The following is a 26,228-nucleotide window of genomic DNA, read 5'->3' on the forward strand; positions in this document are numbered from 1 at the left end:
AAAAACAAAATCAGCAACGCTTTGCAACTTTGTCTTGAATCGGCACAATGGTATACATAGTAACGCACTGATGCGTAGTCAAGACATCTCGTTCCCCACTTTGAGAAAAACGCGATAATGCGTATGCAGATACAATAACCACGAGAGGGATGTTGAAAGTATAAGAAGTTGGTAACTGATCGCGAGATACTCAGCGTTTCGATGTCCGCGTTGTCATAGAGGGCCCTAATCATGAAACCAGAACTGAATGTCGTTGGCGACCTTATTGTGACCCTTCTCGGTTGCGAACATGGTATTGGGAGAGCCGAGCAGTGGTATCCATCCCTTGCGGCGAAACATGTTCGACGTTCCGCAACAATAGCGAAAGTATGGAACTAGGTCCCTGACAACCTGGCCAGTGCAAATCGACTAATTCCGAGGACTATGTGCCAACCAATGCCAACATCGACTTGACGATTCAGAATAGAGAGCCAGCTTCTCCCACTATGTACCAGGTTTGTCGTCCGCCCAGAAGTGGTACATACAATGGCCGTTATCGTTTGGGGAGGAGAGTAAACAGGAATAAACAACCTGGTTATTGCTGGGAACACGGAATCTGCCGGTGTGTAACACAAATCATTGTCGCACCCACGTCGAAGTTTATTGTGCTATAGTGCTACCATTTCATTGATACCAGCGAGCTCAACACTCAAGAGCGACAGAAGTGGAGTGCTTGGCTGCCTAGGCTCCTTACAATGAGAGACTTTTCACTCGGCATGGACGTATGTCAATAACCAGAGGGTCTTTCTGAAATACTGATTCCATGGTATGTTAGGGTGTCGGATGATTGAATGGATTAATGATGAAGCATAGGAAGCGGTAGGTGTCCCGTCGAGCTAATGACATCACTCGCCAGCGGTCAGCGCTCACCAGGCTCACGCCTCCTTGTCTTCCGCCATACTCGGAGAACAGGAGAGTGAGAGGCATAGAAGAATTCCGGTCACATCTTCGATGACTGTATGTTCACCGGCCCTCGTATCAGCGACCGTCTAGAATAATTTGAGATATGGATTCAAATTCGGCGGCCTCATCTCAACATAAACAGGATATTTCCAGGCTGGACACGAGTACCTACATCCAGCATATATCGCGACAATCCCAGGGACGTACAAAAAGTTGACATCGCGTCATGAAATTCCACTGAAATTCCGTAATCGTAGCCTTAGGGACACGCAGGGGACACGTCCTCAGTTTTATATGACCGTAGTCAAAACGCCGCCGGTAAGTATGACATAATTGACATCTGGTATGTATATTAATGGCGCTCACGGATCACCCCATTTAGTAGCGTTTTGGCCTTGGTCAATTGATGGGCGGCGACACAACTTTTTTCACGATCTCAGAGGTCGTTCTTGTTCAAACGGCGAAAGCCCAGATCGAAATTAAGAGGGATCCTTGGCCGCCAAATCATACGGCTGTCTCAGGACGAGCGACCGCCCCTGGACTGCCCAGCTGTTGTCCAACCGAACTTGTCCCGCAGTATGACGTAATAACTTTCAACATTATATGAGACTTAGTAATTTAGGCTAATCGGCAGAAGGAGACGTAATAATTCACGTAAATGGTACTAGAAGCTCGCATAGGTGAAGGGCCGCTGGCATTTAGAATGTTGTGTATGTTTTGGTCGGAGAGATTCAGCATATATAAGAACACGGCGCAACGAACCATTTCCTTGTGAACATGCTCTCCTCCAAATTATTCTCCCTTCTGAGTTTCGCTGCAGCTGCTGTTGCTCAAGGATTCCCTAGTGGGCAGTTCTTTATCGCTAACGTCGAGTCTGAACTGGTCTTGGCCGTCGAAGGCGGAGTTGGGGGTTCAAGTGTAGGTGCCGAATCTGTTCAACCTCTTGTTCGATCATTGACTTATTGTTTAGCCTGGTGCATTCGTTGTCCTCGCAGAACAAAACGCAAGCGATGATGCACAGATCTGGTCATACGCTGAGGGCCGTGGATTCTTGACGAACAATGCCTCTCACCTTGTTCTTGAAGTGCCCAGTGAGTTGCAGCTGCGTACTTATTTGTCCGTTTGGGTGGCGTGAACTTTCTTCTTTTAATAGGAACAGATGGCCAGGTCAATTATGGAACCAGGCTGGAGTTAGCAGAGCCCAGGAATGAAGCCAATGACGATTTGACTCAGTTGTGGGACTATGATGGAGACGCACAACATTTGTTCACACTAGCCGATACTAATGCATGCCTTGCTGCGAATAGCTCAGTGCAGTATGCCATAGTTGACGTTTGTGACTCTCAAGATAACGATTCTCAACAGTGGAGATTCGTCAGTGTCTGAGACCCGATCTTCTCTTCTGCGTAGACACAATGACTGCAGCGGCGGAATCACCATTCATAGATTTTCTACCTCGCCTTATGGTGACCATTTTAGACTTCGTAACTAATAAACCCTGGTTTTTTGCTTTTGGTTTTACAAAGTATGCCATAAAATGATTACACAATTATTCGTGCGTCCTACATCCTCGTGCCCAACTCGTGCCGGTGTCTATACGAATTTCCGGGAATTAGACTCTACCAACTTAAGGCTTCAGCTGTAAGCGTGTATGGATTACGCTGCCATAGTACATCTTCTTGGCATCTTCGCAAATACATGCTGACAAAATGACAAATGTTGATGCCGACCGCGAGAGTTCTCACGATGAACAGTTCTATACATAGTACAGTGGCCTCGTTCCTTCCAGCGTATATACGCTTAACAGCATTGATAAATGTGTACGTCTTCCAATCTTCTTCGATATCGTCGATTACTATTCTCCAATCCATTGAGATACTCGGATGCTTCACCTGATTTACAGTCTCTTATCAAGCAGGGACCGTTCTTGTTTAAATGGCGAATGTCCAAATCGAAATTAAGAGGGGCTCTTGACTGTCTAATCTTACGACTGTCTCAGGTCGAGAGATTCCCCGCTGCCCAACTGTTGTCTTGAACCGACTCAACTTGTCCCGCATTATGGCCCTGCAGTATGTAATAACATACATTCGTGGCTCCAACAACCAACACTACATGAGACTTAATAGTTCAAACTTCAGGCTAATCGGCAGAAGGGGTCGTAATAATTCATGCCAAATGGCTCCAGAAGCTCACATAGCCGGAGGGCCGCTGGTATCCACAGTGTTGCGTATTTTTTTGGTGGAGAAAGCCAGCATATATAAGGATCCGGCGGTGGCGTTAAACGAATCATTTCCTATTGAACATCATGCTCTCCTCCAAATTCTTCTCCCTTCTTACTTTCGCTGCCGCTGCTGTTGCTCGAATCCCAACTGGCCAGTTCTTTATCACTAACATCGAGACTGAAAAGGTCTTGGAAGCCGGAAATGGGAGCTCAGGTGTAAATGCCGAATCTGTTTCAACTTCCTGTTTGATCATTGACCTTCTATTTAGCCTGATGCATTCATTGTCGTTGCGAAACGCAACAGACGCAACAACGCCCAAATCTGGTCACACACCAAGGGCAGTGGATTCTTAAGAAACGAAGCCTCCCAACTTGTTCTTGAAGTACCCAGTGAGTTTGAGGTTGTGTAACAAATCGTCTGTGTAGGTGAATTTAATGTTTTTCTATGCATAGGGACGAATGGTGCTGTCGAATATGGAACGAAGTTACAGGAAGGGGAGCTTAGGGATGAAGCTAATGTCGATTCGACTCAGTTGTGGGACTATGATGAAGACGCACAACATTTGTTCACACTGGCCGATACTAATGCATGCCTTACTGCGGAGGGCTCAGCGCAGTATGCTATAGTTGACTTTTGTGACACTCAAGATAACGATTCTCAACGGTGGGAATTAGTCAGTGTCAGAGATTAGACAGAATGACCGCCACGGCGGATCACCAGTAGGAGGTTCTCCACCTCGCCTTATGGTGACCACTTAGACTTGTAAAACTGAAAGCAAAAAATGTATAGCATTTAGAATTAATTATCTGTGAAGCAGGCTACAAAATGATCACGCAATTATTCGTGCGTCCCACATCCTCTCGCCGGTGTATATACGAATCAAGCTACCTTCGGTCATGAGCGCATACGGACTTACGCTGTTACATCCTCTGCCACGCCTCATCTTCGCAAGTACTGACAAGGAGGGTTGATGCCGACCGTGAGAGTTCGCACGGTGAATGATTCTAAATATAACAGCGGCCTCGTTCCTTCCAACGTATTACGCTTAACAGCATTGAGAACGTGTGCGTCTTCCGATTTTCATCGATACCATCGATTACTCTTCTCCAATCAATTGAGATACTCGCATGCTCACCTGATTTACAGTCTCTTATCAAGCAGTCCCTGGGGCTGTGACCGTCGAAATCTCCGCAAGCTTTATTTGGGTATAAACTCTTCACAGCATTCACTAACCGGGCAGATTCCGTGACCACCAGCAGGGATGGGTGTCATGTTTGTGGGCAACCCAAGAAACTCGTGGAAGCAACGTTACTGCGCGCCTTGACTTTTGACTCTTACCATCATCCTTTCGCTCTACCTTTTGCCTACATGACCAACCCGCCCTTGCCACCAAGCGGGAATGAGGAGCGATGGAATGGTCAAAGGACTGTGCCTGTCGATGCTTCCGGGTCTCACCCGCCTCGTTTGTTCCCACACCCTCCTATAGTGGGCTACGGACCAGCCCAGGCAGGAAACTTCCAACGGCCTTTGGCGCCACCCGTTTTCGTTCAGAACCAATTCACCGATACTTATGGGTTGCCTCAGAACCACTTCCCCGGTCTCCGATTCCGAGCGAATGAGCATCGATATCGTGTGCCACCCGTTTTTCCCCCATCTTCGAATTCCACCGAGGGATTACGCTCTTTTGTTCAGAACATGAGCCATTTGAATGATGATGGACATCATCATCGAGCTAGTAGTATGCCGCCTTTGAGACGTCCTCCTCATTGGGAAGACGACCCATATGCTGCGAGCTCTTTCCGAGAATCGGATGCCGCGGGAGATCGGGGCGTTTTCCCGGGACCTCATGGGCATTGTTGTCAGTCAGAACTCCATCATTATCATCGCCATCCGGTATACGCGGGGGCGCCTTCTTCATTTTGTGGCGACGGACACCGCTCACCTCATCATCCTGGCTTCTGGACTTGCAATGGCTATCCTCATCATTGCACTTACGGAAATAGCTGTGGTTCTCCTTGTGCGAACTCGGACAACCGACGAAATAGTACACTTACTTATATTGGACCTCCTACTTGTGGCGGAAATGGTCATTGCGGTCATTGTCTTCCATCTTGCGGGCATGTTACGCCTGTTGTTCCTTCCTCTCAGCCACAAACACAGCTTAACACGGAAGATACTATTCTTCCCGCCGGACGAATTTCGAGGGAGCAACCCTCGGGTGATACGAGGAACGGTTGGGGTGATGTGGGAAGGTGGTTAGGAAAACGACTCTGTAAGTCAATTGAATTTATATATCACAAGAAAAGAGCACGAGTCACAATTACGAACATTGTTCCAAACAAACAGCCGCCGCCAAACGGGTAATTCCAAAGACATTCAAGCCATCAAACACGCGACGACAAACAGAAGACGACTTTGAGCGCCCACAAGAACCCGACTCGCATGCAACCGCAACCCTCAATCCTTCTTCATCCCCCAGCGAAGCCGTCCCTACAGTCGCAACCACCTCATCTCAAATCGGAGAAAACTCGAATATTTCTTCTGAAACCACGACTGGACTTAATCCTTCATCGAGCGGCGATGATACTACCGCTATACATGATGAATCAATCCCACGTCCCATTTCTTCAGCATCCACGTGTCAATGTAACCCTTCTACCGTCACCCTGCACCGCATGCTCCAACACAAACCCTTTGACACATTTGAATTACAATGGAATATCACCTTACCTCCCAAAGGTTTCGTCTTCTGGGCCTCCACCCCCGAAGAAATCCTCTCTGGTCGACCCGTCTCTTTTCCCGATGACGCCCTCTTTTCCGAATTCGCTACAACACCACCTATGCGTCATATGTTCATCAACGCTCTGGGTGATTTTCCTTTAGAAAGATGTCAAGGTGATCCAGATCCTTCAAGAAGTAAAGATAAAGAACGTCACATGTACGCTTCCCCGGGTATCTTCAACGGCACCAGCAACGAAGAGAAAATCGAATTACGTACCCTCCCTTGGCCAATTCGTATCACAGGAACCTCAACACCTCACGGTTACATCACATTATGGGACATCTTCCGTACCATCCACCTCAATTTCCAACAATACATGCAAAAAGAAGAATACGACCTCTACATCATCGAACGAAAACGGTTGATCGCTTCAGCTTATCATCAACGAAAACGAGTTTTAGATGGGAAACGCAATTATCGTCCGATGTTTGGACAGATTCCTGAGACGGAGATTATGGAGAATTATATTGAGGATGGGTATATGAGGTGCGATTATTTGGGATCATCGCTCATATTTAGAGGATTAGAGGCTAATCCGGATGGCGTTGGATATACACTGTTTTTAGGACCGCACTGAATGTAAAAAACCCTGTTGTATTCTATGGTACTTCATGGGATTTTATGCTTTCCCACTTTCTCTCTCCGTTGCATTATATCTGCGTTATCGATTTAGCAAACAAAAAAATAAAGAACGGAAGTTATATACAGGTAAAATCGATTTTATCATTATTCAAATCACGACTTCAACGACCATAATACTAGTCAGACCAAGTAAACCACCCAAAAGAAAAAAAAACATGACTGTAATGAACATTTCCACCACAAGTACTAGGAGGTGAAAGTCACCAACACGGATGACCACACGGAAGTCGCGACACGTTGAACTAGTGTATTTGAAAGGGAGGAAAAACGAGTTGTTACAAAAAGAGACTGTCCCTATTCTACGTTGCCCTACAGTCTAAGTATCATTCTGACTCTCTGGTCTTCTCCTTCATTACCTGCACCAAGATCCCGCTCCTTCACATTAAATCTTTCGTATTCCCTTTTCTCGCTGTTTTTGCTCTCTCTCCCTCAACACATCCTCTTCTCTCTTACACGTCATGTCTCCACCGCTTCCCTGTCTTCCGCTTAATATGGGTCCGAAAGCCGACGATGTAAGTCCCCTTATAGGCGGTCCTTTTTCAATCTCAACCTTTCCTCACTCAGCACATCCATGAATTGCACTTGGGTTCACTAGAGACTGTTTTATAACATTGTCATGAGGACTCTCTGGGGACAACCGTCGTTTCATCGCTCGGTCTGTTTGGTAAACATCGAGTCGTTGTCAGTCACTGATTCTGAAAGAATATAACACTAATACAAGTACAATTAGATAAAACTACGGAGAAGAAATATCGGGCCTACCTCAGTCTCGGGGACGAGAACTGAGGTGTACATGTGTTTTGCGCTTCGTTTGTATACTACAAGTGGAACCAATATAAAAGGAAATTTTCGTCATACCTCTCATACTTCCTGCCACTCCTATACTCAACACGAGTTTGCCTATCCAATAGATTCTTTGTGTTCTCTGACTTCTACCGCACTACACATAGAAGAACTTTGCATTTTCCGGTCACATCAAGTTCGATGAGTGAATGTTCCATCAACACGAAAGCAGACATTCACTGGCACCGGCCCTCGTATCAGCAACCGTCTAGAATAATTTGAGAGATGGATTCAAATTCGGCGACCTCATCCTAACATCACTTCCAGACGGGACAAGTACATACATACAGCTGGCAGTGTTGTGCAGCTGCGCAGCTTTGACAGCTGATGCGGATGGCATCCGAGCTGCTGATGGCATCTGCTGCCGTCAAGCTGCCGTGACGCCGTCCGCACATCATTGATTGATGGTTCCCACGCAGCCCCAGACGCTCTCGAGCTGCCAGCAGCTTAAGTCACCTGACACGTAACGTGATCACCGATGGAGCGCCACTTCGAACTTCGTAGAGGCTGAAGATGATGAAGAAACGGATTTGATATCTCTCCTGGTAGCCCTTGGACAGAGAGGAGCCCTTTAATCACACCTCAACGTATTGAGAATCAATCTATGGTCGGTTTGCCGTCGCGTCGTTTGAGGAGGAGCTCGGGGTATGTTGAATGCACACGGGGACAGCAATGCCGAATTCATTCAATGCATATAACCAAATCAATAGTCCGATCTCTTATCCATTCAGAATTGAGCTGGAAATCACATTATCTTTCTTCAGTAATTCTTATCATCAAGTAAACCCTGCCTGTCTTCCCGCTGACACTCATTGGGCGACTTTTTGATGGGATCAATCAAAGATGCCGCTGCCATCCGGATGAGTGGCAGCTTTGCGTCATAGCTGCCGACTAGCGCAGCAGCTGGCAGCTTTGCACAACACTGTATGAGACTTAGTAGTTCAGGCTAATCGGCAGAATGGGACGTAATGATGCGGTACACGCAAAATGGCACCAGGAGCTCGCATAGCTGAAGGGCCGCTGGCATTTAGAATGTTGTGTATGTTTTTGTCGGAGAGATTCAGCATATATAAGAACACGGCGCAACGTTGAACGAACCATTTCCTCGTGAACATGTTCTCCTCCAAATTCTTCTCCCTTCTCACTTTCGCTGCAGCTGCTGTTGCCCAGGAAATCCCAGTTGGCCCGTTCTTTATCGCTGATTTCGAATCTAAACTGGTCTTGGAAGCCGGATTTATGGGCTCAGATGTAAATGACGAATCTGTTTCGACATCCTGTTCGATCGTTGACCCATTGTTTAGCCTAACTTGGAATCATTCATTTTCCTTTCAGAACGCAACGAAAGCAATAACGCCCAAATGTGGTCAACCGATGGGTATGGAACCTTGACAAACGAAGCCTCCAAACGTGTTCTTGAAGTACACAGTGAGTTTGCGGTTGCGCAATAAATCGTCTGTTTGGATGAATTGAATTTTCTTCTTCGCATAGCAACGAACGACGTAATCATTCATGGAACGAAGTTGCAGCTAGCATATAAGAATGAAACTGGTCACCTCGGGAATCAGGCGTGGGCCTATAATCCGGTGTCACGATTTTTGTTTTCACAAGTCGATGAACGTGCATGCATCCTCGTGAAAAGCTCAGCGCAGTATGCTGTAGTTGACTATTGTTACTCTCCAGATTACGATTATCAACGGTGGGATTTCATATAATAACTACCATTAGTGTGCCCCACATCCTCGTCCCGGTATATATCTATACGGAATCTTTTGAATCAAACTGCCTTCAATCATGAGCGCATACGGACTTACATTGTTACATCCTCCGCCATCCCTCATCTTCACAAGTACTGATAAAAATGTTGATGTCGACCACGAGAGTTCCCACAATGAACAGCAAGATAAATGTGTACCTCTTCCAAAAGTTTCATCGATATAATCCGAAACCCTCTCCACAGCACTCACTAATCTGGCAGGTTCCGTGACCCACCAGCAGGGGATGGGTATCATGTTTGTGGGCATTCCAAGAAAAAATTCGTGAAAGGCAACGTTACTGCGCGCTTTGACTTTTTGACTCTTACCATCATCCTTTCGCTCTAGTACCTTTCAGTGCCTACATGTTTGACCCCCGCCCTTGCCACCGAGCGGGGAACGAGGGAGTGACGAAACCGTTCCTTGTCGATCCCGGCCTTCCGCCTCGTTTGTTCCCATATTCTCCTACCAAGGCAGGAAATTTCCATTAAAATGGCCTTTGGCGCCATCCGTTTTCGTTCAGAACCCAATTCACCCGGATACTTCTAGCATTGTCGTGAGGACTCTCTGGGGACAACCTTCATCGTTCATTCTGTTTGGCAAACATCGAATCGTTGTCAGTCGCTGTTTCTTTGTGTTCTCTGACTTCTACCGCACTACACATAGAAGAACTTTGCACTTTCCGGTCACATCAAGTATGACGAGTGGATGTTCCATCAACACGAAAGCAGACTTTCACTGGCACCGGCCCTCGTATCAGCAACCGTATAGAATAATTTGAGATATGGATTCAAATTCGGCGACCTCAACTATTTATGACTGCGGCTGCACTGCAGTCAAAACGCCGCCGGTTAGTATGACATATATAAACGACATCAGGTAATTACATTGATGGTGCTCAGTCAGCGGCTCAGATCACCCCATTTAGCTAGCGTGGTCAAGGCTACATACAACACACAAACTTTTTTCACAATCTCAGAGGCCGTTCAACTTGTTTAAATGGGGAAAACCCAGATAGAAATCAAGAGGGGTTCTTAATTGTTAAACCATACGGCTGTTAGGACGAGAGATTCCCTAGCTGTTGTCTTGAACCGAACTTGTCCCGCATTATGATCCTGCAGTATGTCCTTAATAACTTTCGTTTGCGGCTTAGACATTATATGGGGCTTAGTGGTTCGGGCTAATCGGCAGAATGGGACGTAATGATACACGCAAAATGGCACTAGAAGCTCACATAGCTGAAGGGCCGCTGGCATTTAGAATGTTGTGTATGTTTTTGTCGGAGAGATTCAGCATATATAAGAACACGGCGCAACGAATCATTTCCTTGTGAACATGCTCTCTTCCAAATTATTCTCCCTTCTTACTTTCGCTGCAGCTGCCGTTGCTAGGGAACTCCCAAAGGGCCAGTTCTTTATCGCTAACGTCCAGTCTGGACTGGTCTTGGCCGCCGAAGGCGGAGTTGGGGGCTCAAGTGTAGGTGCCGAATCTGTTCAACCCCCTGTTCGATCATTGACCCATTATGTAGCCTCATGCATTGATTGCCCTTGCAGTACGCGACCCAGATGACAAAGCCCAAATCTGGACGTCCACTGAGTCTGACCCCGGAGTCTTAACAAACGAAGCCTCCCAACTTGTTCTTGAAGTACCCAGTGAGTTTGAGGTTGTGTAACAAATCGTCTGTTTAGGTGGATTCAATGTTCTTCGCATAGCGCAGGATGATGGTAAAGTCAGATATGGAACAGAGTTGCAGGTAGCGGAGCGTAGGGCTCACCTCAGTAACGATTTCACTCAGATGTGGGGCTATGAAGTTGCAGGCCCACAAGTTTTGTTCACAATAGCCAATGAGTATGCATGCGTCGTTGCGAATAGCTCAGCGCAGTATGCTATAATTAGCTATTGTGACTCTCAAGGTTCACAGTGGAGATTCATCAGTGTCTGAGACCCGATCTTCTCTTCTGCGTAGACACAATGACTGCCGCAGCGGAATCACCATTCGTAGATTCTCCACCTCGCCCTATGGTGACCATTTAGACTTTGTAAAACCGAGAGTGAAAAACGTATAGGATTTAGGATTTATTACTTACAATAGAATAATTACGCAACCACCGATTGTGCGCCCCACATCCTCGTCCCGGTATATATCTATACGGAATCTTTTGAATCGAACTGCCTTCTATCATGAGCGCATACGGACTTACGCTATTACATCCTCCACCATGCCTCATCTTCACAAGTACTGATAAAATGTTGATGTCGACCGCGAGAGTCCCCACAATGAACAGCAAGATAAATGTGTACCTCTTCCAAAAGTTTCATCGATATCATCCGAAATCCTCTTCACAGAACTCACTAATCTGGCAGGTTCCGTGACCCACCAGCAGGGGATGGGTATCATGTTTGTGGGCATTCCAAGAAAAAACTCGTGAAAGGCAACGTTACTGCGCGCTTCGACTTTTTGACTCTTACCATCATCCTTTCGCTCTAGTACCTTTCAGTGCCTACATGTTTGACACCTGCCCTTGCCACCGAGCGGGGAACGAGGGAGTGACGAAAACCGTTCCTTGTCGATCCCGGCCTTCCGCCTCGTTTGTTCCCATATTCTCCTACCAAGGCAGGAACTTTTGCATTAAAAATGGCCTTTGGCACCAACCCGTTTTTTCGTTCAGAACCCCAATTCACCCGGATACTTATAGGTTTTTACCTCTTGAGATTCCAGAAACCACCTTCTCCCCCTGTCCCCGAATTCAAAGGGGGAATGATGAGCATCGATATTATCGTTGTACCACCCACTTTTCTCTCACCATCTTCGAATCCCACCTCGAGCCTAGTAGGATTACGCTCTTTTGTTCAGAACTTGAGCTAGTTGGATCATCGACTTAGTAGTAGTACTGCCGAACTTTGAGATGCCCTCATTAAGAAGATGACCCGTATGCTGCGTTCAGGACCGCACTAAAATGTAAAAAAAAAAATCATGCTGTATTCTATGGTATTCTATGGTATTTCATGGTATTTCATGCTTTCCATTGCATTATATCCGCGTTATCGATTAAGCAAAAAACATTAAGACCAGAAATTATATACAATAAATTGATAAGAAAAAAAACCCCAAAACCCAAACCACCCAAAAAGACAAAAAAAAAAAACCGAGTTATAAACTACTACTACTACTACCGTCTCCCACGATAAGCCCTCCTTCTTCCACCTCGAACCTCACCCATCGGTTCCCCAACCAACTGCTGACGAAGCACAGGCAACTGATTCACATCATATCGCAACGGAATCAATTCAGGTAATCCCAACGCTCTCAAACCTTCATCCAACCCACCACCCCCACCCCTCCTCTGATTCCCTTCTAATGCTGGTAATACCAATCGATCTTCTATTCCTAGTCGAGGTCCTGGTGCTGGTGGTCGTGGTGGTGGGGTAAGAGCAGGATTACGCCGAATATTAAAATTATTATTATTACGAGGTTGTTGTTGTTGTTGTTGTTGTTGAGGTGGTTGAGGTTGAGCAAGAGGACCTCCTCGTCCAGCTCTATTCCTCAACACTCGACCAGCAATTTCAACACCTCCACCAGCAGGTTGATATCGTCCCATCATAGCCTGCGCAAACGCTTCCCTATCCGGAACCGCCTGTCGTTGTCGTTGTTGCTGTTGCCGTTGTTGTTGTTGTTGTTGCTGTGGCGCAAAAAGTCGATGAAAAGGAAGAGGAAGAGGAAGCAGAAGATGACGAACATGTTGAAGAGCCGCAAGATGTACATGATGAAGATGTTGGTGATGATGATGTTGTGGATGAAGATGTTGATGATAAGGATGCGGTCTCTGAACATCCACCTCTGGCATTCGATGTCGTCTCCTTCTAGGAACCATCACCTGAGGATTCGGATTCGGATTCGGATTCGGACGCTGGAATACCGGTTGCAATTGCATCGCAACAGGAACATGAACAAAATGAGGAGCCGCCGCAGGAGCACCAACAAAAGGCACAGCAGGACCTGCATTGTTCTGACGTTTCGCCGCCACTTTCGGTAACTCGACATTCAGATCGGATATCGAGACATCCGGATGTAGCGCACGAGTTTCCGCAATAGCCTTTTCCGCAGCATATTTCACCTGAAAAAAATAGAATCGTCAGTATATTATCTCGAAGTGCGAAGAAATAAGGGAAATGTACCTCATTTGCGTGCATAGCTTCGAGATCTTTATCCCAAAGCACGCACTTTGATGATGATTTCGAACTTGAAGCGGGATTATGAGGGTTTTGATTAAAGTGTTCATATCCCGTGATGATCTGGCGACACAAATAACACGACAAGGTCCTACAATTCGGGCACGCCATTTTATTGCACTACAAAAGGGGAGTCAGACGATGATTTTAGAGTTAACAAAAGAATCCTATACGTACGCCACCTTCTTTAATGAAAGCTTTTTTTAAAAAAAGACAATGTCAACATCGAGTTAACGAAAGCCAAAAGAACCCCGTACCTTTTTTACATTTCGGGCAATCCCTAACTAAGGCCTGCGTCATAGCCTCCTCCACCACATGCCTCGCATCCAACTTTTTATCCTTCTCCACCTCCTCACAACTCTTCGGCAAATGATCCAACTTTTTACATTTCCTACAACTCACCACACCACACCCGCCCTCCTGATTCCCACACCTAAACAACTTCTCGCCTTCAAATCCAACATCAAACACGCATTTCCATTCACAGAACGGACATTCTTCTAAACCTTCGAGGTTGGCGGAAGCGATTTCTTGGGCTTGGATGAGACGCTCGTAGAGGAGGTAGGTTTTAGGTGGGAGGACGCGGCTGAGGGCTGCTGCGGGGAAGACGTGGGAACATTGAGATTGGGACATGCACGCTATTTTGGGATTATGAGAGCCGAGGAGGGTAGAAGCGTATGAGCGGAGACAGGAATGACAAAAGAGATGGGCGTCGGGGCATTGAGCTAGTTTATCCTGTTGGAATTTTGATCACCCCCTCCGTAGAGTGTTTTGTAGGTGGAGAAATGACTTACGAAACGAAATTTGGAGAAACAACAGCCACATTCGATTCCGTTATCCATGTCTTCTCCATCCGAAGAGACGTTACCGTCTTCTTGGTCACCGTCCCCGGGATCAGCATCCTCACCGTCAGCGACTCCGCCTACTGTGCTCACGACCCAGTTTAATTCTTTATCGAATTCTGGGTCTTGTTTCAGTTTTTGTTTTCCCGGCCTATGTGGTCGTTGGAGAGGTTCATAGGGACGCCCTTGATACTGATTCCCTTCAAGTCGTTGATTCAAGTCACGTATAAAAAAATAGGTAGGGGCATAGAACCTGTTGTGACGTTCTAGTTGTTCGCGGAGATATGCTTTGGGTATATATGGATAGTCGGCCTGGAGTTGATTCTGAAATCAAGTCAGATAAAAGAGAAGAATTACAAAAGCTGAACACGTACGAGGGCGAGGGTAGGATAATCTGGTCCACCGAGGTGAGTTCGATCCAAGCTCAACCACATCGCGTCCTCGCTTTTTCTGGCTTTTTTATTTGGCCTATCGTTCGTAGCGGGAGAGTCCGCTTTGCGTTTTCCCTTGTCTAGTTTTTTGACTTTGGGGTAATTGACGTCTTCGAAGAGAAGATGTAGGACGTGTTCGACGGTGGCGGCTTCGAGGGTAGGAAAATGGTTTGCGACGAGGGTGGCACAATGGTCTGGATCGACGTCGGGGATGATCTCGAGAACCTGAGCGACGTAGCGAGACATGGTTTCTTCAGGAGTCTCGAGGAGGGGGAGGGGTGCCGGTGGAGGAACTTGTGGTTTCTTTGCAGGGGGATCTTCTAGAAGCCAGTCCAAGTCACTCGTCGAAGGACCTGGAACGGGGTTGTTTCGAGAAGAATTCGAGGGTTCACCGCCTGCATTGCCCATGTTGGATCCTCCTGCGATACCATTGTTTCCATTATATTTCTCAAAGAAATGAGTCAGTTCACGTTCGGCATCAATGACTTGATGGCGCTGGAGGTCTGGATGACTTTGTGTGAGTGTGGCGGCCGCATCCCGAGTTTTGACAGGGAGTTCCGCATCATCAGAAGACGCATCTAGGTCGATGACTGTAATTTTCTTTGAGGAAGCGGGTGGCGGAGAAGAGAAGAGCTCGAGGGTGTGTGAGAGAGAGTCGTCGTCGTCGTCGGTGAGCTCGATGACCTCGACGTCTTTCGCTTTTTGTTTTCCCTTGTGCTGGGGGAGAGGACTGGAAGAGAGAAAAAGGTCGAGGATTTCTCCATCGAGCATTGGGGGACTAATTCGAAAGAATCCAAGGAACGCTTGCGGTTTCTAACAAGTGCGGAGACAAACAACGACAAACAGTGCTCTTGTTCTCCCTTCGCGATGGCTGGTTTGTTGTTTTTTTTTGTGGCTGTAGTATGCGCTAAACTGACGGTGTTGCCAGACTCGACCACGCTGCCCTCACCGCCTTTTGACTCCGTATCTGCCCTCCATTTTGCGCCATCCAGCCCAGACCGCCTTCTCGTCTCCTCCTGGGACACGGTATTTCTTTTCGTTTCTCGTCTGATTTGTCTTCTCAACTTGCGCAGACAGTCAGATACTACGACACCTCCGACACTGCTCCCGAACTCAAAGCAAAATTTGATCACCGCGCTGCTGTTCTCGCGTGTGCCTTTTCGGATGACGCGCATGGCTACAGTGGAGGACTTGATACCTCTGTTCGCGAGTATGTTCGCGTTTTTCTGTACACACACACGCGATACTCACCCGCGGTCTAGACTCGACTTGAGTACCGAAAAAATCACAAACCTGGGCCAACATGCGGATACCATCTCGTCCATGTCCTGGTCCAACTCCCAAAGTTCGCTTCCTTCTCCCTTCCTAACCCTCCCCACATCTCAATTTCATTCTTCTAGACTGCTTAATAACAGGATCATGGGACCGTACCCTCCGTTTCTGGGATCCACGTCTCGCCCAAACGTCCTCTCAAACCCAATCTCACAGCACCCCAGAACGTATCTACCATCTCGACCTCATCGACACCACCCTCGTCATCGCCATGGCTTCTCGTCTCTTTCACATCTACGACCTCCGAAACATGTCTTCCCCAACTCAACAACGCGAATCCTCACTCAAATACATGACTCGTTCTCTCGCCTGTATGCCTGACGGTCAAGGTTACGCAACAGCTTCTACAGAAGGTCGTATCGCCGTTGAATATTTCGATCCTTCACCTGCTTCTCAAGAAAAGAAATACGCTTTTAAATGTCATAGACAAACGGTGGATGACGTGGATCGGGTTTGGCCGGTGAATGCATTGGCTTTTCATCCGGTGTATAATACATTTGCGTCTGCGGGTTCGGATGGGACGGTGTCGATTTGGGATCATAAAGTCAAGAAAAGGTTACGTCAGTATCCGAAATTGAATACACCCCTTTCGGCTATTGCGTTTAATAAAGAGGGAACAAAGTTGGCGATGGGGGTCAGTTATACGTGGGATGACGGAGAGAGGGGCCTCAAGACGGCACAACAACCGATGATTGTCATTAGGAAACTGGGCGATGAAGTCAAGGTGAGTTGCACCAGCTTTTTCTCAACTTTTGCTTATGTCCTTTTTTTAGCCCAAGGGTTGGCCGGGGAATTAGTTTACCTGTAATAGAACCACTTATATTGGGCATGCACTGAATTTGAAAATACATGAGTTGCAAAGAATTCTCTGCTGTATCGTTGCGTCGCCCTTTTGTCTTTTATAAACTATTTCTCACTAATCTCATTACTTCATGATTCATCGACCACCACCTCCATGAGCCATCTTTATCCCTCAGCCTGTTCTTACCTCCTCTCTGTCTTGATATCTTCTTCGACACTCCTCATCTCTTCGAATTACACGCCATTCCCGACCTCGATGTGAGATCCCGCCTTACAAAAAAGGGTTTAGATGACTTTTTGTTTGTTTACAGCGTCCTCACCCATCCTCACATGGCGATTGGGACTCGCTTTAACGCTCCTCGCATCCAGTGCCTCGGAGAGGGTGGGTTGGTTGGGTTATGATTTTGTGAATTTGGTCAAGGCTGCTTGACTAAATGGGGGTTAGCAAACTTGAGGCCGTCATTCAACTGATTCATGGCAGCGTGAATTAATAATTTCACCGGCCTCTGCATAAGACTACGACCATATCGGAAAATCTAACAGTCTTCGTTCCCCGACCGCGTTTAACCTAGGATGGTATCAAGTTGACATTGGGAATCTAATTTACTTAAATTGAAGGTGAGCATGGTAGTTAAAAACCGCATAACAGCCGATGATTATGATGGTTAGGAAGCTGAGCTTGCGGCGTACAAGATTCACCGAGCAGCGAGGTGCTTCGATAAAATTTCCCAAGTTCATAATCGTGAAATCCTTATTACGGCCATTCGGGTAGTCTGATAACCCTATCGTATCCACAAAGTGGGATCACATCGTAAAAGACGTCGAGAATGACTGACGCATATATAAAGGTCCTTGGTGCTACAGCTCAAATCATTCACCACTCGTCGCTAAAATTGACTACCAGTGCAATGTTCTCCAAACTTCTTTTCGCCCTCTTCACCATGATCATGACTCACACCGCTGTGGCTCAATCTCTATGGCCCCAAAGTGGGAACTTTTTGATTGTATCGAGGACGAATGGAAATCAGGCCCTTGCCGTTCGAGATGGTAGTACCACCGTTCGTAAAAAAAAACATCATTTCTCTTTTGAGGTTTCTGATACTGTTTTTTTTTTGTAGCCGGGAGCAAATATCATCGTCACCGATCCTTTTTCGACACAGACTGGAGCTTCTGTTTGGCATTATGAATTTGACAACATGTTGATCAATAGACGGTCCAGACTCGCTCTGTCCGTCCATAAATTCAGTTGAGTCACATTCCCTTTCATTCTTTTCCGAACCTTGTCATTAAGAGAGAGAAAAAAAGACGCTACTAGTGGCGTTTCTATTGGAACTAAAGTGGTACAAGAACAAGTTAATACGAGCTCGACAGCGATGGTTCAACAATGGAATTATTTTGCTGGGTCGGGACAGATTCATCCTTCTTTTGCTGGTGATTTGTGTGTTACGGCGGGGAGACAGTTGAATGGAGGTATCGCGACTATAGAGAGATGTGTTGCTGGTCGTGTTGAACAGAGCTGGACGGTCACTAGGCTTCCATCATCATGATGGTGTAGGAGAAGACGTAGTATTGATAAACGTTTTTCTCTTGCGATCAGTGTTCTGCTTGTCGAATTGTAGCGTAATTTTTGATGAGAAATGTCAGGTCTCGGGAGGGTGGTCAGTCGGTAAGTTACCGATGGACCGCTGAAAACTGTTGATTTCGAGATAGGTCCTGATCTTCGTGACAACAACTTTTGGTGCCTTGCAGCTAGGAAAGGAGGTGCTACATATATTGGGAAGAATACTTCTTCTGCTCAGTGTGAATAGGGTTGGTCGGTTGTTGGGCTTTGAGATAAGGAAGGCGAGATGGCGGTTTCGAATGTTGAATGGGTGGAGGTTAGGTTGTTTGACATTGCTATTTTTTTCTTGTGAAATTTTTGATCATGACGAGTGTTCTAGTTCTGCTCGTCGAGTGTACTTGAACTGGATGACAGAAGTCGTTGACTCGAATCCCCAGTTGAGAAACCACTATCGATGCATCAATGGAATTCTCAGTCGCAAATCGTTCCCAGAACCCGTACCATATCCGAAATCCCTACAGTCCCCTTTTCCCCGACCGCGTTTGACCACTGGGACGGTATCAAGTTGACATTGGGAATCTAATATACTTAAGATGAAGATGAGCGTGGACTAAAAACCCACACAAACCCTCACAACAGCGGATGATTGTGGTGAGGAAGAAGTTAACAAGTTCGTTATACCCGCGGCTTTTTCATTATCTTGCGGCGTACAAGAGTCACCGAACAGCGAAGCTGATTACTGAAAGCCGTGGCAAGTCACCTTGATGCTTCGAAATTTTCCTAATTCGTAATCTAAAAGCCATTCAGATATTCTAATGCCCTATCGTATCCACCAACTGAGATCACATCGTAAAGACGTCGAGAATGATGCATATATAAGGGCCCTGGTACAAAAGCTCAAATAGTAGGCTCACTGTTTGGCACTACTCGCTAAATCGACTACCACTGCAATGTTCTCCAAACTTCTTTTCGCCCTCGTCACCATGACCATAACCCACACCGCTATGGCCCAATCTCAATGGCTCACAAACGGGACTTTTCTGATTGCGTCGAGGACGAATGGAAATCAGGCCCTTGCCGTTCAAGATGGTCGTCTCACGGTTTGTTCTCAAAACATCATTTTCAGATCTTTGAGGTTTCTGACGCTGTCTTATTGTTAGCCGGGAGTCACAATCGTCGTCACCAATACTCAATCGACGCAGAACGGAGCTGCTATTTGGTCTTACCACTTTGACAATATGTTGATCAATAAACGGTCCGGACTCGCTTTGTCCGTCCGCAGAATCAGTTAAGCCAAACCCCTTCCATTCCTTTCCACATTTTTTATTAAGAGAGAAAAAAAGACGTTACTAGTGGCGTTTCTCCTGGAACCAAAGTGGTACAAGAGCAAATTAACACTAATCCGACAGGGATGGTTCAAGAATGGAATTATTTTGCTGCGACGGGACAGATTCATCCTTCTTTTGCTGGTGATTCGTGTATTACGGCGGGGAGTCAGTTGAATAGAGGCGTCGCGACTATAGAGAGATGCGTTGCTGGTCGTGTTGAACAGAGTTGGACGGTCGTTGCGCTTCCTTGATGGCGTGAGACGAGGCGTTGGAGAGGAGGATTGATGGCGTTTTTTTCTTGCAATTAGTGTTCTGCTTGTCGAATTTGTAGTGTATTTTTGAGTGAAAAATGTCAGGTCTTGTGAGGATGGTCAGTCGGTAAGTTACCGACGGACCAGATTGACCGCTGACAACTGTTGATTTCGAAAACAATGTTTGCCAGTCAACTAGATTCAAGTCACTAACATGATTGGATAATCTGGGGCATAACATTAGCCCTTTCTAAGGTCGAGGTTCTAACGAGACAGTTTTCTAGACAACATTGGATTCCAATTCATCAAAACGTACGCATTCGTTGTCGAGATGCGAGAGTCGCGGGTGACGACAGATCAAGGTTTCACGGAGGACTCCTCCGTGGACTGGTTGGCCCAACTGTGAATGTCCATTGTAGATTTTTGGATGCCTTTGACATGGCATTTCTTTAAAGGAAGGCGAGGTAGTTCCTGAGCGTCATGACTGGTACCATTACCTTCATCATCCGAATCGTCGCTCATTCCTTCCGACAGCGAACCGTTCCGTCCATCTTCGGCAGAACCATTCTGCTGCCATCCTGCTCCCGACACTGATCCAGACGGATATCTACGAGGTCGCCATGGATTTTGCGTAGCATTCTTGAGACGCCGCTCGAATTTGTCCCTGTCGCGGTTGAACTCACGGTCCATTTCATCTACCTCATTGGCGATAGAATCAGCAAGCCGACAAAGGAAGACAAAGAGCTTGAGAAACTCTGAAAAACGGCTTAAGTCGAAGACCGTGGTGGTGGGATATATAAGCTAAGTATTAAGATTAGCAAGGAGAGAAGAACGGGAGGAACGAAGCCGAAACGCACAATGCCCTCCTTCATCCATTGTGAGGAGTATAATGTATATGTACTCCCTACCAACAGTGCACCATATATATGGTGATTGCTAAACCCAACAGCCCGGCGCTGGTGTTGTGCTGAACAAAGATCGAAACATATCTTTCCTTTGCCAACATCTTCATCACCCGTAAGCTTTGCTTCAAACACAAACGCCGCCAACAAGATGTGATCTTTGTATTCCTTCACTGAGAAAACGTTGGATGCATCGTGAAGGCCTATTAAAGTGAGAGATAAATTTAAGTTAATGGGGGTTGGGAACCAAATGACCGCATCCGCCTTCACTTTGCCGGAGATACTGCTGGGAGACATAGCTCCTGTTCAGCCCTCAAAGTTGGATCAGAACGACAATAAACCTTTACATGCTGTTGTAATACTTACTGGTATTTGGCACGGGATAGATTCCTGTCTTTCCTGTATTTTCCATCAAATGCCTGCCGCATTAAGGTGTCGATGCCAGCCCGTAGATCAGATTCGAGCTCATTTTCTTTGGAAGCATGTAAATGCTCATTCCACAGTACAGCGAATGCATACTTCAAATGGCCGAGGTCGTAAGGGTCATCAGAGGACCATGAAACACCACCATCCAAGGCAGGATTGATGGAGTAGCGGCTAAACGACCACGCTAAGAACTACCGGGCCGTCGTGGCAAGTTAGAGTTACAGTATATGCCAGATAAACATTTTCATACCTCAGTATCATCTTTGATGGCCTTAGACGGAAGTTTTACGCTGTCGTGAATGCTGATCAGTGTCTCTTCCTCAGTAGGCTCCATCATCGCGGCGAAGTTATTCGCTTTTTGCACCTGCTTGAACGCCCCAATATCCTTCGCAATCCTGAGTTGCGTAATTGTGGTCAATATTGAGATAGTATACTAAGATTGGTGCATATACATACATAGAAGCCGACCAATGTCTAATAGCCGTTTTGTTACTGCGTTCTTGTGAGCAATGAAGATGATACGAGATGAACAGATGACGTACGACCTAGAAGAGGTTGAACTTTTGGTGGCGTGGGGAGGCATGGAAATTGTGGGACAGCACTGACTGGGCAGTGACTCTCTTTGGGCGACTTCGCGCACAGTGGGTACGAAAGAAAAGAGAAACACTATATGGAGAGTTAGGGGCAAAATATGGTCATGTCATACAAATTGTTAGGTCTAAGACATTAGCTCCATCGAAGTGGCGAGCGTGCATGAGTCATTGAGTCGGCTACCAGCCCTCGCTCCCTTGACTTTCGTAGAGAATGATACCTTGAAGTGGTAGTCGATATATATATATATATATATATATATACTTACTCAGATAGGTACTGGTTATTATATCAGTAGGATCTCTATAGGAAATGTCGATTCCCATAAACAGAGGCTGTGGGCACGGGTGAGGAGATCTGGGCGTAGGGGGAGAACAAGAACTGGTCCTTAGGATAACAGTACTATCGACCACCTAGTTTGATCCGAGTCATTGCTTTCAAAGCGCAAAAGTGAAGTTTCATCACGAACCTGGAGAACGATGGGCCCCATGGCACGACTCAGTAGTCAATCAGGCACAGACAAGACACCAGTTGGCATCCAAAATCCTTCAGTAGGTTGCATAGAAATTCGACCCTAGCATTCCATAAAGATACTCCTACGGGTGTTCATCGATTATTGCTTATGTTCGGGTTCCATAGGTGGCCAGTTGAACGTCAATGAGAAAATGGTGTAGTCACCCCCTGGTCCTCCAACAATCTTCACGTCTCCGAACATACTGAACCCCATGGTTTCATAAATCTTGACCTGACAATAGGCTATTCTCAGCTGCAGCTCAGCATGAGGCATTTGACTCACATTGTCTTGAGATTGTGTCAGAACACTAGCTCCTTCACCCTGAGCCATAGCCTGTGAAAATAATCAACGTCGGAGGATATTGACATCCTCGGAGACTAACTTTATCCATCACGAATTTACAAAGATTATAAGCAATTCGTCTTCTACGATGGTGAGGTGATACAGCTAGAAGTGATAGACTCCACGTATCCTTCCGGCTGTTTTTGACGAGTTGATTGACGGGAGGAGCTTGCTGCAACAAAATAATATATAAAATGATATTCAAAGAGATAGTTGCTGGAATGACCCACGTTTACATTCCACCACTGGACTAAGGCAGGGCCTCGTTCCTGGTTCCATTTATCATAGTGAGCTGCTCGTTGCTCTTCCCTATATGAAAAGATAAAGTCGATACGCCATCTTGACTGAGAGAAATCGAATTTACGTAGCAAATAATTCGTCACCTGGACCGAACCACAGGGCGACGCCGACTATTTCTTCTTCAAACAGTGAAACATATATGTATCCCCGGGGAGAAACTACTCCGGCCATAAGGCGCGACCGAAAGAACCCGTCCACCAGGTTTGGATTCCCCCCTGTGCCAGATAATACCCATTGGTCTTCTAGTAGAGAATATCAATTTTGTTATCTTTGCGAGCGGTAAAAGAGAAGCCGCACCGCTTCCGAAAGCCGATGCACTTAGAGAGATGAGGTGATCAAGAGTACGTTCATCTGTCCGTGAAGTCGGGGTGTGAGATCAATTTGTACTTCTGGCTGAGAGAGCTAAAGAGGGCGGGGGGATATATACCTAGGGTGGACTTGTCAAGCAGCTTCACTCTGTAAGAGGATTGCGACATCGCAGTCGAATTCTTGGTGTTACCGAGTCTCTGGCATGTGTGTGAACTTCCTCTGAGTCACGCTTATCTTCTGCCACATTCGGATCCGGATAAATCCGGGGTCCCCTTAAAATGAAGCAAGACACACGTGTAATGAATAGCAATCCAATATAAGCAAACGACGATCGTCAACAAGCTGTTTGTTGATCAATTCTACGATTCGAACCGACCGCCGTGTCCAGGATATCTCCTTTCTCCAAATGATTACAAGGCCTACTTCGGTATAGCTATGCAGCCTATATATGCACAGCGATTTGGCCATCAGGAGTTTGGTGTAGGCTTCAACGAACACGAAATATTTGTTGTGGTATGGGTCTATATTATAGTTCTGCTGTCATAATTGATGGCCATCCGTAGCAATAAAGGACGTCGGGCTCTCGGAAGCACATGTGCGAGTGTCGGCAGTCACCACAAGTTTCACGCCTTTCATTTTGTCTCCTGCCGACTTCAGACCCATAAGGGCTCACATTAATCATGTTTCCGACATCCTCTATTACATTCCTAGGATCTTGCAGGCCCTATCCGGCGACAACTTTGACATAAATTGATGATGCACTATAGTGTTTACCCATGCCGATTTCTATTACAGCAACACCATGGCGATTGACAGCTTGGTTGCCTGCGTGAAACCGATCGCATCATTTATTGGGTAAATGCATAATAACGGAGATAGATCAGGCTCGCTCATGCTCAACACCGCTGAAGTGCGCAACTGGTGCGCAATTTGTGAATCGGCGAAGACACATTCACATCATGCATCAAGTGTAGGGCGTGATTTTAATCGTTTCTCAGATTATTAAAGACTCGGGAATCGGAATCGAATATGCCTTTTTAGGTGTAACGTTGGACTCGCGACGAGGATGTAATCGTCAGCTCCAGTAACATTATCCTTTCTAAACAATCAATGAACGTGTGGGTTTTATCGCGCGCTGTTCAGCTTTCCATAATGTGACTATGGATGCAATTGATATCAGTAACGCAATGCCGAAGCGGAGCAATCCCTTCCTATGCAGCTTTTTCCACCCACCGTCCTCCTCTTTCCTGTAACATTTAGCCAAATAATCCAGGCCGAGCTGAACTGTCCCCGATCATTGTCATGAGCAGATGGTCCATCTAAGTGGTCTGACTGAATGATCTCGACACCCGGACTTAGCCGGTGTACGGACCTGATCAAGAAGGCGACAATCACATTTTGCTACTACAGTTGTGCATTCGTCACCCACGTTCGCCATATGGTCTACTGTTCAAGGGAACTGAGATTGGTCTAGTACAATCATATGGGAAACCCGCTGCGCACGAAGACTGTAGCCATCAAATGTCAGAAGCGGTCAAGTGGGACAGGGGCCAGAATATAAAGCGGAGTACGGACACCTCTCGGTAACTTGCTCTGACCCTTGCTCCCACTCATGTTCACTTTTGGTCTCGGTGTTGTAGTCACTGCACTGCTGAGCGTATGCACGGCTTTGCCCATCCACTCGCACAATGATTGTGAGTTGAATCCCTACCCCTCGTCTTTAGGCCAAGATTCACCCAGTATAATTGTAGACCTCCAGGATGCGCCATTATTCACGGCTCTGGATGTTGGAATTCTGAGCGTCGAAGCAGACGTATGGCTTCGAGACGGCCAGCTCTATGTAATACACCTCTCTATTTGCGGGCCTGCCTTCGTTAACGTCATATATCACACAAGGTCGCGCACACGGAAGGCGACATTGACACCTCGAAGACTTTCCAGTCACTCTATCTTCAGCCCATCTTGGATATCATAGAGGGAAAGAGAGACTCTGTAACGAAGTATGTTTCTTTCCCAAACATCTTGTTTATGCAATTTATTGAGCATGTCGCGAACAGGATTTCCGTCGACAGTCCTCTCCAACTATTAATTGATTTCAAATCGAATGGTGATCAGTACGCGCCTTTCCTTTTTCACTTGCTGCGTTTCTCTTGTAACAATGCTTGACACAGGTCATATGGTCCCGTCCTTCAGGCCCTTTCCCCACTTCGCGATGCCGGCCACCTCACTACGTTCAAAGACGGACAACTTGTTCAAGGCGCCGTCACGGCCGTCGGAACAGGCAATACCCCCTTAGACAAAGTTCTTGCCGCAACGCCAAGAGATTTGTTTTATGATGCGCACATTCAGGATATCAACGACACTCCTCCTGCAGAAGGCGTTGCATGGGGACCTGAGATCGCGCCTCTGGCTAGCGCAAATTTCCCTGATGTGAATGGTATTTTAGGAGAGGTTAATATCCATTTTTTCATTCTTCCCCTTGCATTGCTAATAAATGAGCGTCTGTTAGGCATATACCTTTATTACTGGAAACGTGATGGGGTCTACCCATGACAAACTGATTGATTTGATTGGTACGGCACATTCGAAGAATATGAAATCACGATTCTACGGCGCACAGGATCGGGATGGGGTATACCTCGAATTTTTGCGCGACGGTTCGGATTACATCAATGCTGATAGGTTGGAATATGTGAAGGATTTAATCCTCAATAATTCTTGAAGTGGAACGGGACGACGGGATAGTGTTCAATGTGTGTGTGTGTGGCTTCTGCAGAAGCTGAATACATTTTAGTGTAGCCACTTGACGAATCCGCACCCAGCTCATACACCTTCGTATATAGGTTTATTTGATCAACATAAAGATTCGAGACTGAGTCGAAAGGA

The 26,228-nt window shown here is 46.5% G+C and overlaps 12 protein-coding genes across 12 annotated transcripts; 10 read left to right on the plus strand and 2 right to left on the minus strand.

The window, feature by feature from the left end:
* Positions 1-231: 231 nt before the first annotated feature.
* AGABI2DRAFT_179897 (hypothetical protein) lies at positions 232-1,549 on the plus strand (the record flags this gene model as incomplete). Its single annotated transcript, XM_006463529.1, has 5 exons — positions 232-366; positions 399-494; positions 654-761; positions 1,096-1,260; positions 1,328-1,549. 5 exons carry the CDS (start codon positions 232-234, stop codon positions 1,547-1,549), a joined length of 726 nt encoding a protein of 241 aa, XP_006463592.1.
* A 170-nt stretch (positions 1,550-1,719) lies between these two features.
* On the plus strand, positions 1,720-2,463 carry AGABI2DRAFT_194372 (hypothetical protein; the record flags this gene model as incomplete). Its single annotated transcript, XM_006463530.1, is given in 4 exon segments — positions 1,720-1,860; positions 1,913-2,033; positions 2,080-2,085; positions 2,102-2,463. 4 exon segments carry the CDS (start codon positions 1,720-1,722, stop codon positions 2,326-2,328), a joined length of 495 nt encoding a protein of 164 aa, XP_006463593.1. The 3' UTR covers positions 2,329-2,463.
* Positions 2,464-3,241: 778 nt separating this feature from the next.
* On the plus strand, positions 3,242-4,015 carry AGABI2DRAFT_194373 (hypothetical protein). The gene is made up of 3 exons (XM_006463531.1): positions 3,242-3,379; positions 3,433-3,553; positions 3,617-4,015. The coding sequence occupies exons 1-3, from the start codon at positions 3,248-3,250 to the stop codon at positions 3,853-3,855; spliced, it is 492 nt and encodes a 163-aa protein (XP_006463594.1). The 5' UTR covers positions 3,242-3,247; the 3' UTR covers positions 3,856-4,015.
* Positions 4,016-4,212: 197 nt separating this feature from the next.
* AGABI2DRAFT_194375 (hypothetical protein) lies at positions 4,213-6,134 on the plus strand (the record flags this gene model as incomplete). Its single annotated transcript, XM_006463532.1, has 3 exons — positions 4,213-4,228; positions 4,311-5,436; positions 5,511-6,134. Coding segments are annotated over exons 2-3 (1,527 nt in total), but the record flags the coding sequence as incomplete, so codon positions are not given.
* Positions 6,135-8,537: 2,403 nt separating this feature from the next.
* Positions 8,538-9,018, plus strand: AGABI2DRAFT_194376 (hypothetical protein; the record flags this gene model as incomplete). Its single annotated transcript, XM_006463533.1, has 3 exons — positions 8,538-8,679; positions 8,733-8,856; positions 8,920-9,018. Coding segments are annotated over exons 1-3 (357 nt in total), but the record flags the coding sequence as incomplete, so codon positions are not given.
* A 1,499-nt stretch (positions 9,019-10,517) lies between these two features.
* Positions 10,518-11,216, plus strand: AGABI2DRAFT_120410 (hypothetical protein; the record flags this gene model as incomplete). The annotated part of the gene is made up of 4 exons (XM_006463534.1): positions 10,518-10,658; positions 10,711-10,834; positions 10,895-11,030; positions 11,096-11,216. 4 exons carry the CDS (start codon positions 10,518-10,520, stop codon positions 11,214-11,216), a joined length of 522 nt encoding a protein of 173 aa, XP_006463597.1.
* Positions 11,217-12,352: 1,136 nt separating this feature from the next.
* Positions 12,353-15,456, minus strand: AGABI2DRAFT_120411 (hypothetical protein; the record flags this gene model as incomplete). Its single annotated transcript, XM_006463535.1, has 6 exons — positions 12,353-13,297; positions 13,359-13,532; positions 13,590-13,609; positions 13,670-14,147; positions 14,207-14,578; positions 14,629-15,456. The coding sequence occupies 6 exons, from the start codon at positions 15,454-15,456 to the stop codon at positions 12,353-12,355; spliced, it is 2,817 nt and encodes a 938-aa protein (XP_006463598.1).
* An 82-nt stretch (positions 15,457-15,538) lies between these two features.
* AGABI2DRAFT_194378 (hypothetical protein) lies at positions 15,539-16,958 on the plus strand. Its single transcript, XM_006463536.1, has 6 exons — positions 15,539-15,559; positions 15,614-15,711; positions 15,759-15,895; positions 15,948-16,030; positions 16,086-16,741; positions 16,791-16,958. Exons 1-6 carry the CDS (start codon positions 15,553-15,555, stop codon positions 16,812-16,814), a joined length of 1,005 nt encoding a protein of 334 aa, XP_006463599.1. The 5' UTR covers positions 15,539-15,552; the 3' UTR covers positions 16,815-16,958.
* Positions 16,959-17,626: 668 nt separating this feature from the next.
* Positions 17,627-18,380, plus strand: AGABI2DRAFT_194381 (hypothetical protein). The gene is made up of 4 exons (XM_006463537.1): positions 17,627-17,666; positions 17,723-17,876; positions 17,937-18,063; positions 18,124-18,380. Exons 2-4 carry the CDS (start codon positions 17,727-17,729, stop codon positions 18,363-18,365), a joined length of 519 nt encoding a protein of 172 aa, XP_006463600.1. The 5' UTR covers positions 17,627-17,666; positions 17,723-17,726; the 3' UTR covers positions 18,366-18,380.
* A 914-nt stretch (positions 18,381-19,294) lies between these two features.
* Positions 19,295-20,634, plus strand: AGABI2DRAFT_137962 (hypothetical protein). Its single transcript, XM_006463538.1, has 3 exons — positions 19,295-19,479; positions 19,540-19,666; positions 19,723-20,634. The coding sequence occupies exons 1-3, from the start codon at positions 19,363-19,365 to the stop codon at positions 19,956-19,958; spliced, it is 480 nt and encodes a 159-aa protein (XP_006463601.1). The 5' UTR covers positions 19,295-19,362; the 3' UTR covers positions 19,959-20,634.
* Positions 20,635-22,490: 1,856 nt separating this feature from the next.
* On the minus strand, positions 22,491-23,204 carry AGABI2DRAFT_144875 (hypothetical protein; the record flags this gene model as incomplete). Its single annotated transcript, XM_006463539.1, has 5 exons — positions 22,491-22,622; positions 22,674-22,724; positions 22,774-22,905; positions 22,964-23,042; positions 23,098-23,204. 5 exons carry the CDS (start codon positions 23,202-23,204, stop codon positions 22,491-22,493), a joined length of 501 nt encoding a protein of 166 aa, XP_006463602.1.
* Positions 23,205-24,827: 1,623 nt separating this feature from the next.
* On the plus strand, positions 24,828-26,200 carry AGABI2DRAFT_194383 (hypothetical protein). Its single transcript, XM_006463540.1, has 7 exons — positions 24,828-24,909; positions 24,983-25,036; positions 25,094-25,182; positions 25,239-25,342; positions 25,400-25,456; positions 25,514-25,793; positions 25,852-26,200. Exons 1-7 carry the CDS (start codon positions 24,864-24,866, stop codon positions 26,062-26,064), a joined length of 843 nt encoding a protein of 280 aa, XP_006463603.1. The 5' UTR covers positions 24,828-24,863; the 3' UTR covers positions 26,065-26,200.
* The last annotated feature ends 28 nt before the right edge of the window (positions 26,201-26,228 follow it).

The sequence above is a fragment of the Agaricus bisporus genome, assembly GCF_000300575.1.
Source record: "Agaricus bisporus var. bisporus H97 unplaced genomic scaffold AGABI2scaffold_8, whole genome shotgun sequence".
In the NCBI taxonomy this organism is placed as follows: domain Eukaryota; kingdom Fungi; phylum Basidiomycota; class Agaricomycetes; order Agaricales; family Agaricaceae; genus Agaricus; species Agaricus bisporus.

Coding starts and splice junctions, on each gene's coding strand:
- AGABI2DRAFT_194373 (XM_006463531.1), top strand. CDS start 3,248: ATGCTCTCCTCCAAATTCTTCTCCCTTCTTACTTTCGCTGCCGCTGCT. Junction 3,380..3,432: donor CCGGAAATGGGAGCTCAGGT/GTAAATGCCGAA, acceptor CCTTCTATTTAG/CCTGATGCATTCATTGTCGT. Junction 3,554..3,616: donor ACTTGTTCTTGAAGTACCCA/GTGAGTTTGAGG, acceptor TTCTATGCATAG/GGACGAATGGTGCTGTCGAA.
- AGABI2DRAFT_194378 (XM_006463536.1), top strand. Junction 15,712..15,758: donor TCGTCTCCTCCTGGGACACG/GTATTTCTTTTC, acceptor CAACTTGCGCAG/ACAGTCAGATACTACGACAC. Junction 16,031..16,085: donor GTCCTGGTCCAACTCCCAAA/GTTCGCTTCCTT, acceptor TCATTCTTCTAG/ACTGCTTAATAACAGGATCA.
- AGABI2DRAFT_194381 (XM_006463537.1), top strand. CDS start 17,727: ATGTTCTCCAAACTTCTTTTCGCCCTCTTCACCATGATCATGACTCAC. Junction 17,877..17,936: donor TTCGAGATGGTAGTACCACC/GTTCGTAAAAAA, acceptor TTTTTTTTGTAG/CCGGGAGCAAATATCATCGT. Junction 18,064..18,123: donor TCTGTCCGTCCATAAATTCA/GTTGAGTCACAT, acceptor AGAGAAAAAAAG/ACGCTACTAGTGGCGTTTCT.
- AGABI2DRAFT_137962 (XM_006463538.1), top strand. CDS start 19,363: ATGACCATAACCCACACCGCTATGGCCCAATCTCAATGGCTCACAAAC. Junction 19,480..19,539: donor TTCAAGATGGTCGTCTCACG/GTTTGTTCTCAA, acceptor TCTTATTGTTAG/CCGGGAGTCACAATCGTCGT. Junction 19,667..19,722: donor TTTGTCCGTCCGCAGAATCA/GTTAAGCCAAAC, acceptor AGAGAAAAAAAG/ACGTTACTAGTGGCGTTTCT.
- AGABI2DRAFT_194383 (XM_006463540.1), top strand. CDS start 24,864: ATGTCAGAAGCGGTCAAGTGGGACAGGGGCCAGAATATAAAGCGGA. Junction 24,910..24,982: donor GGGCCAGAATATAAAGCGGA/GTACGGACACCT, acceptor TCGGTGTTGTAG/TCACTGCACTGCTGAGCGTA. Junction 25,343..25,399: donor AAGAGAGACTCTGTAACGAA/GTATGTTTCTTT, acceptor TGTCGCGAACAG/GATTTCCGTCGACAGTCCTC.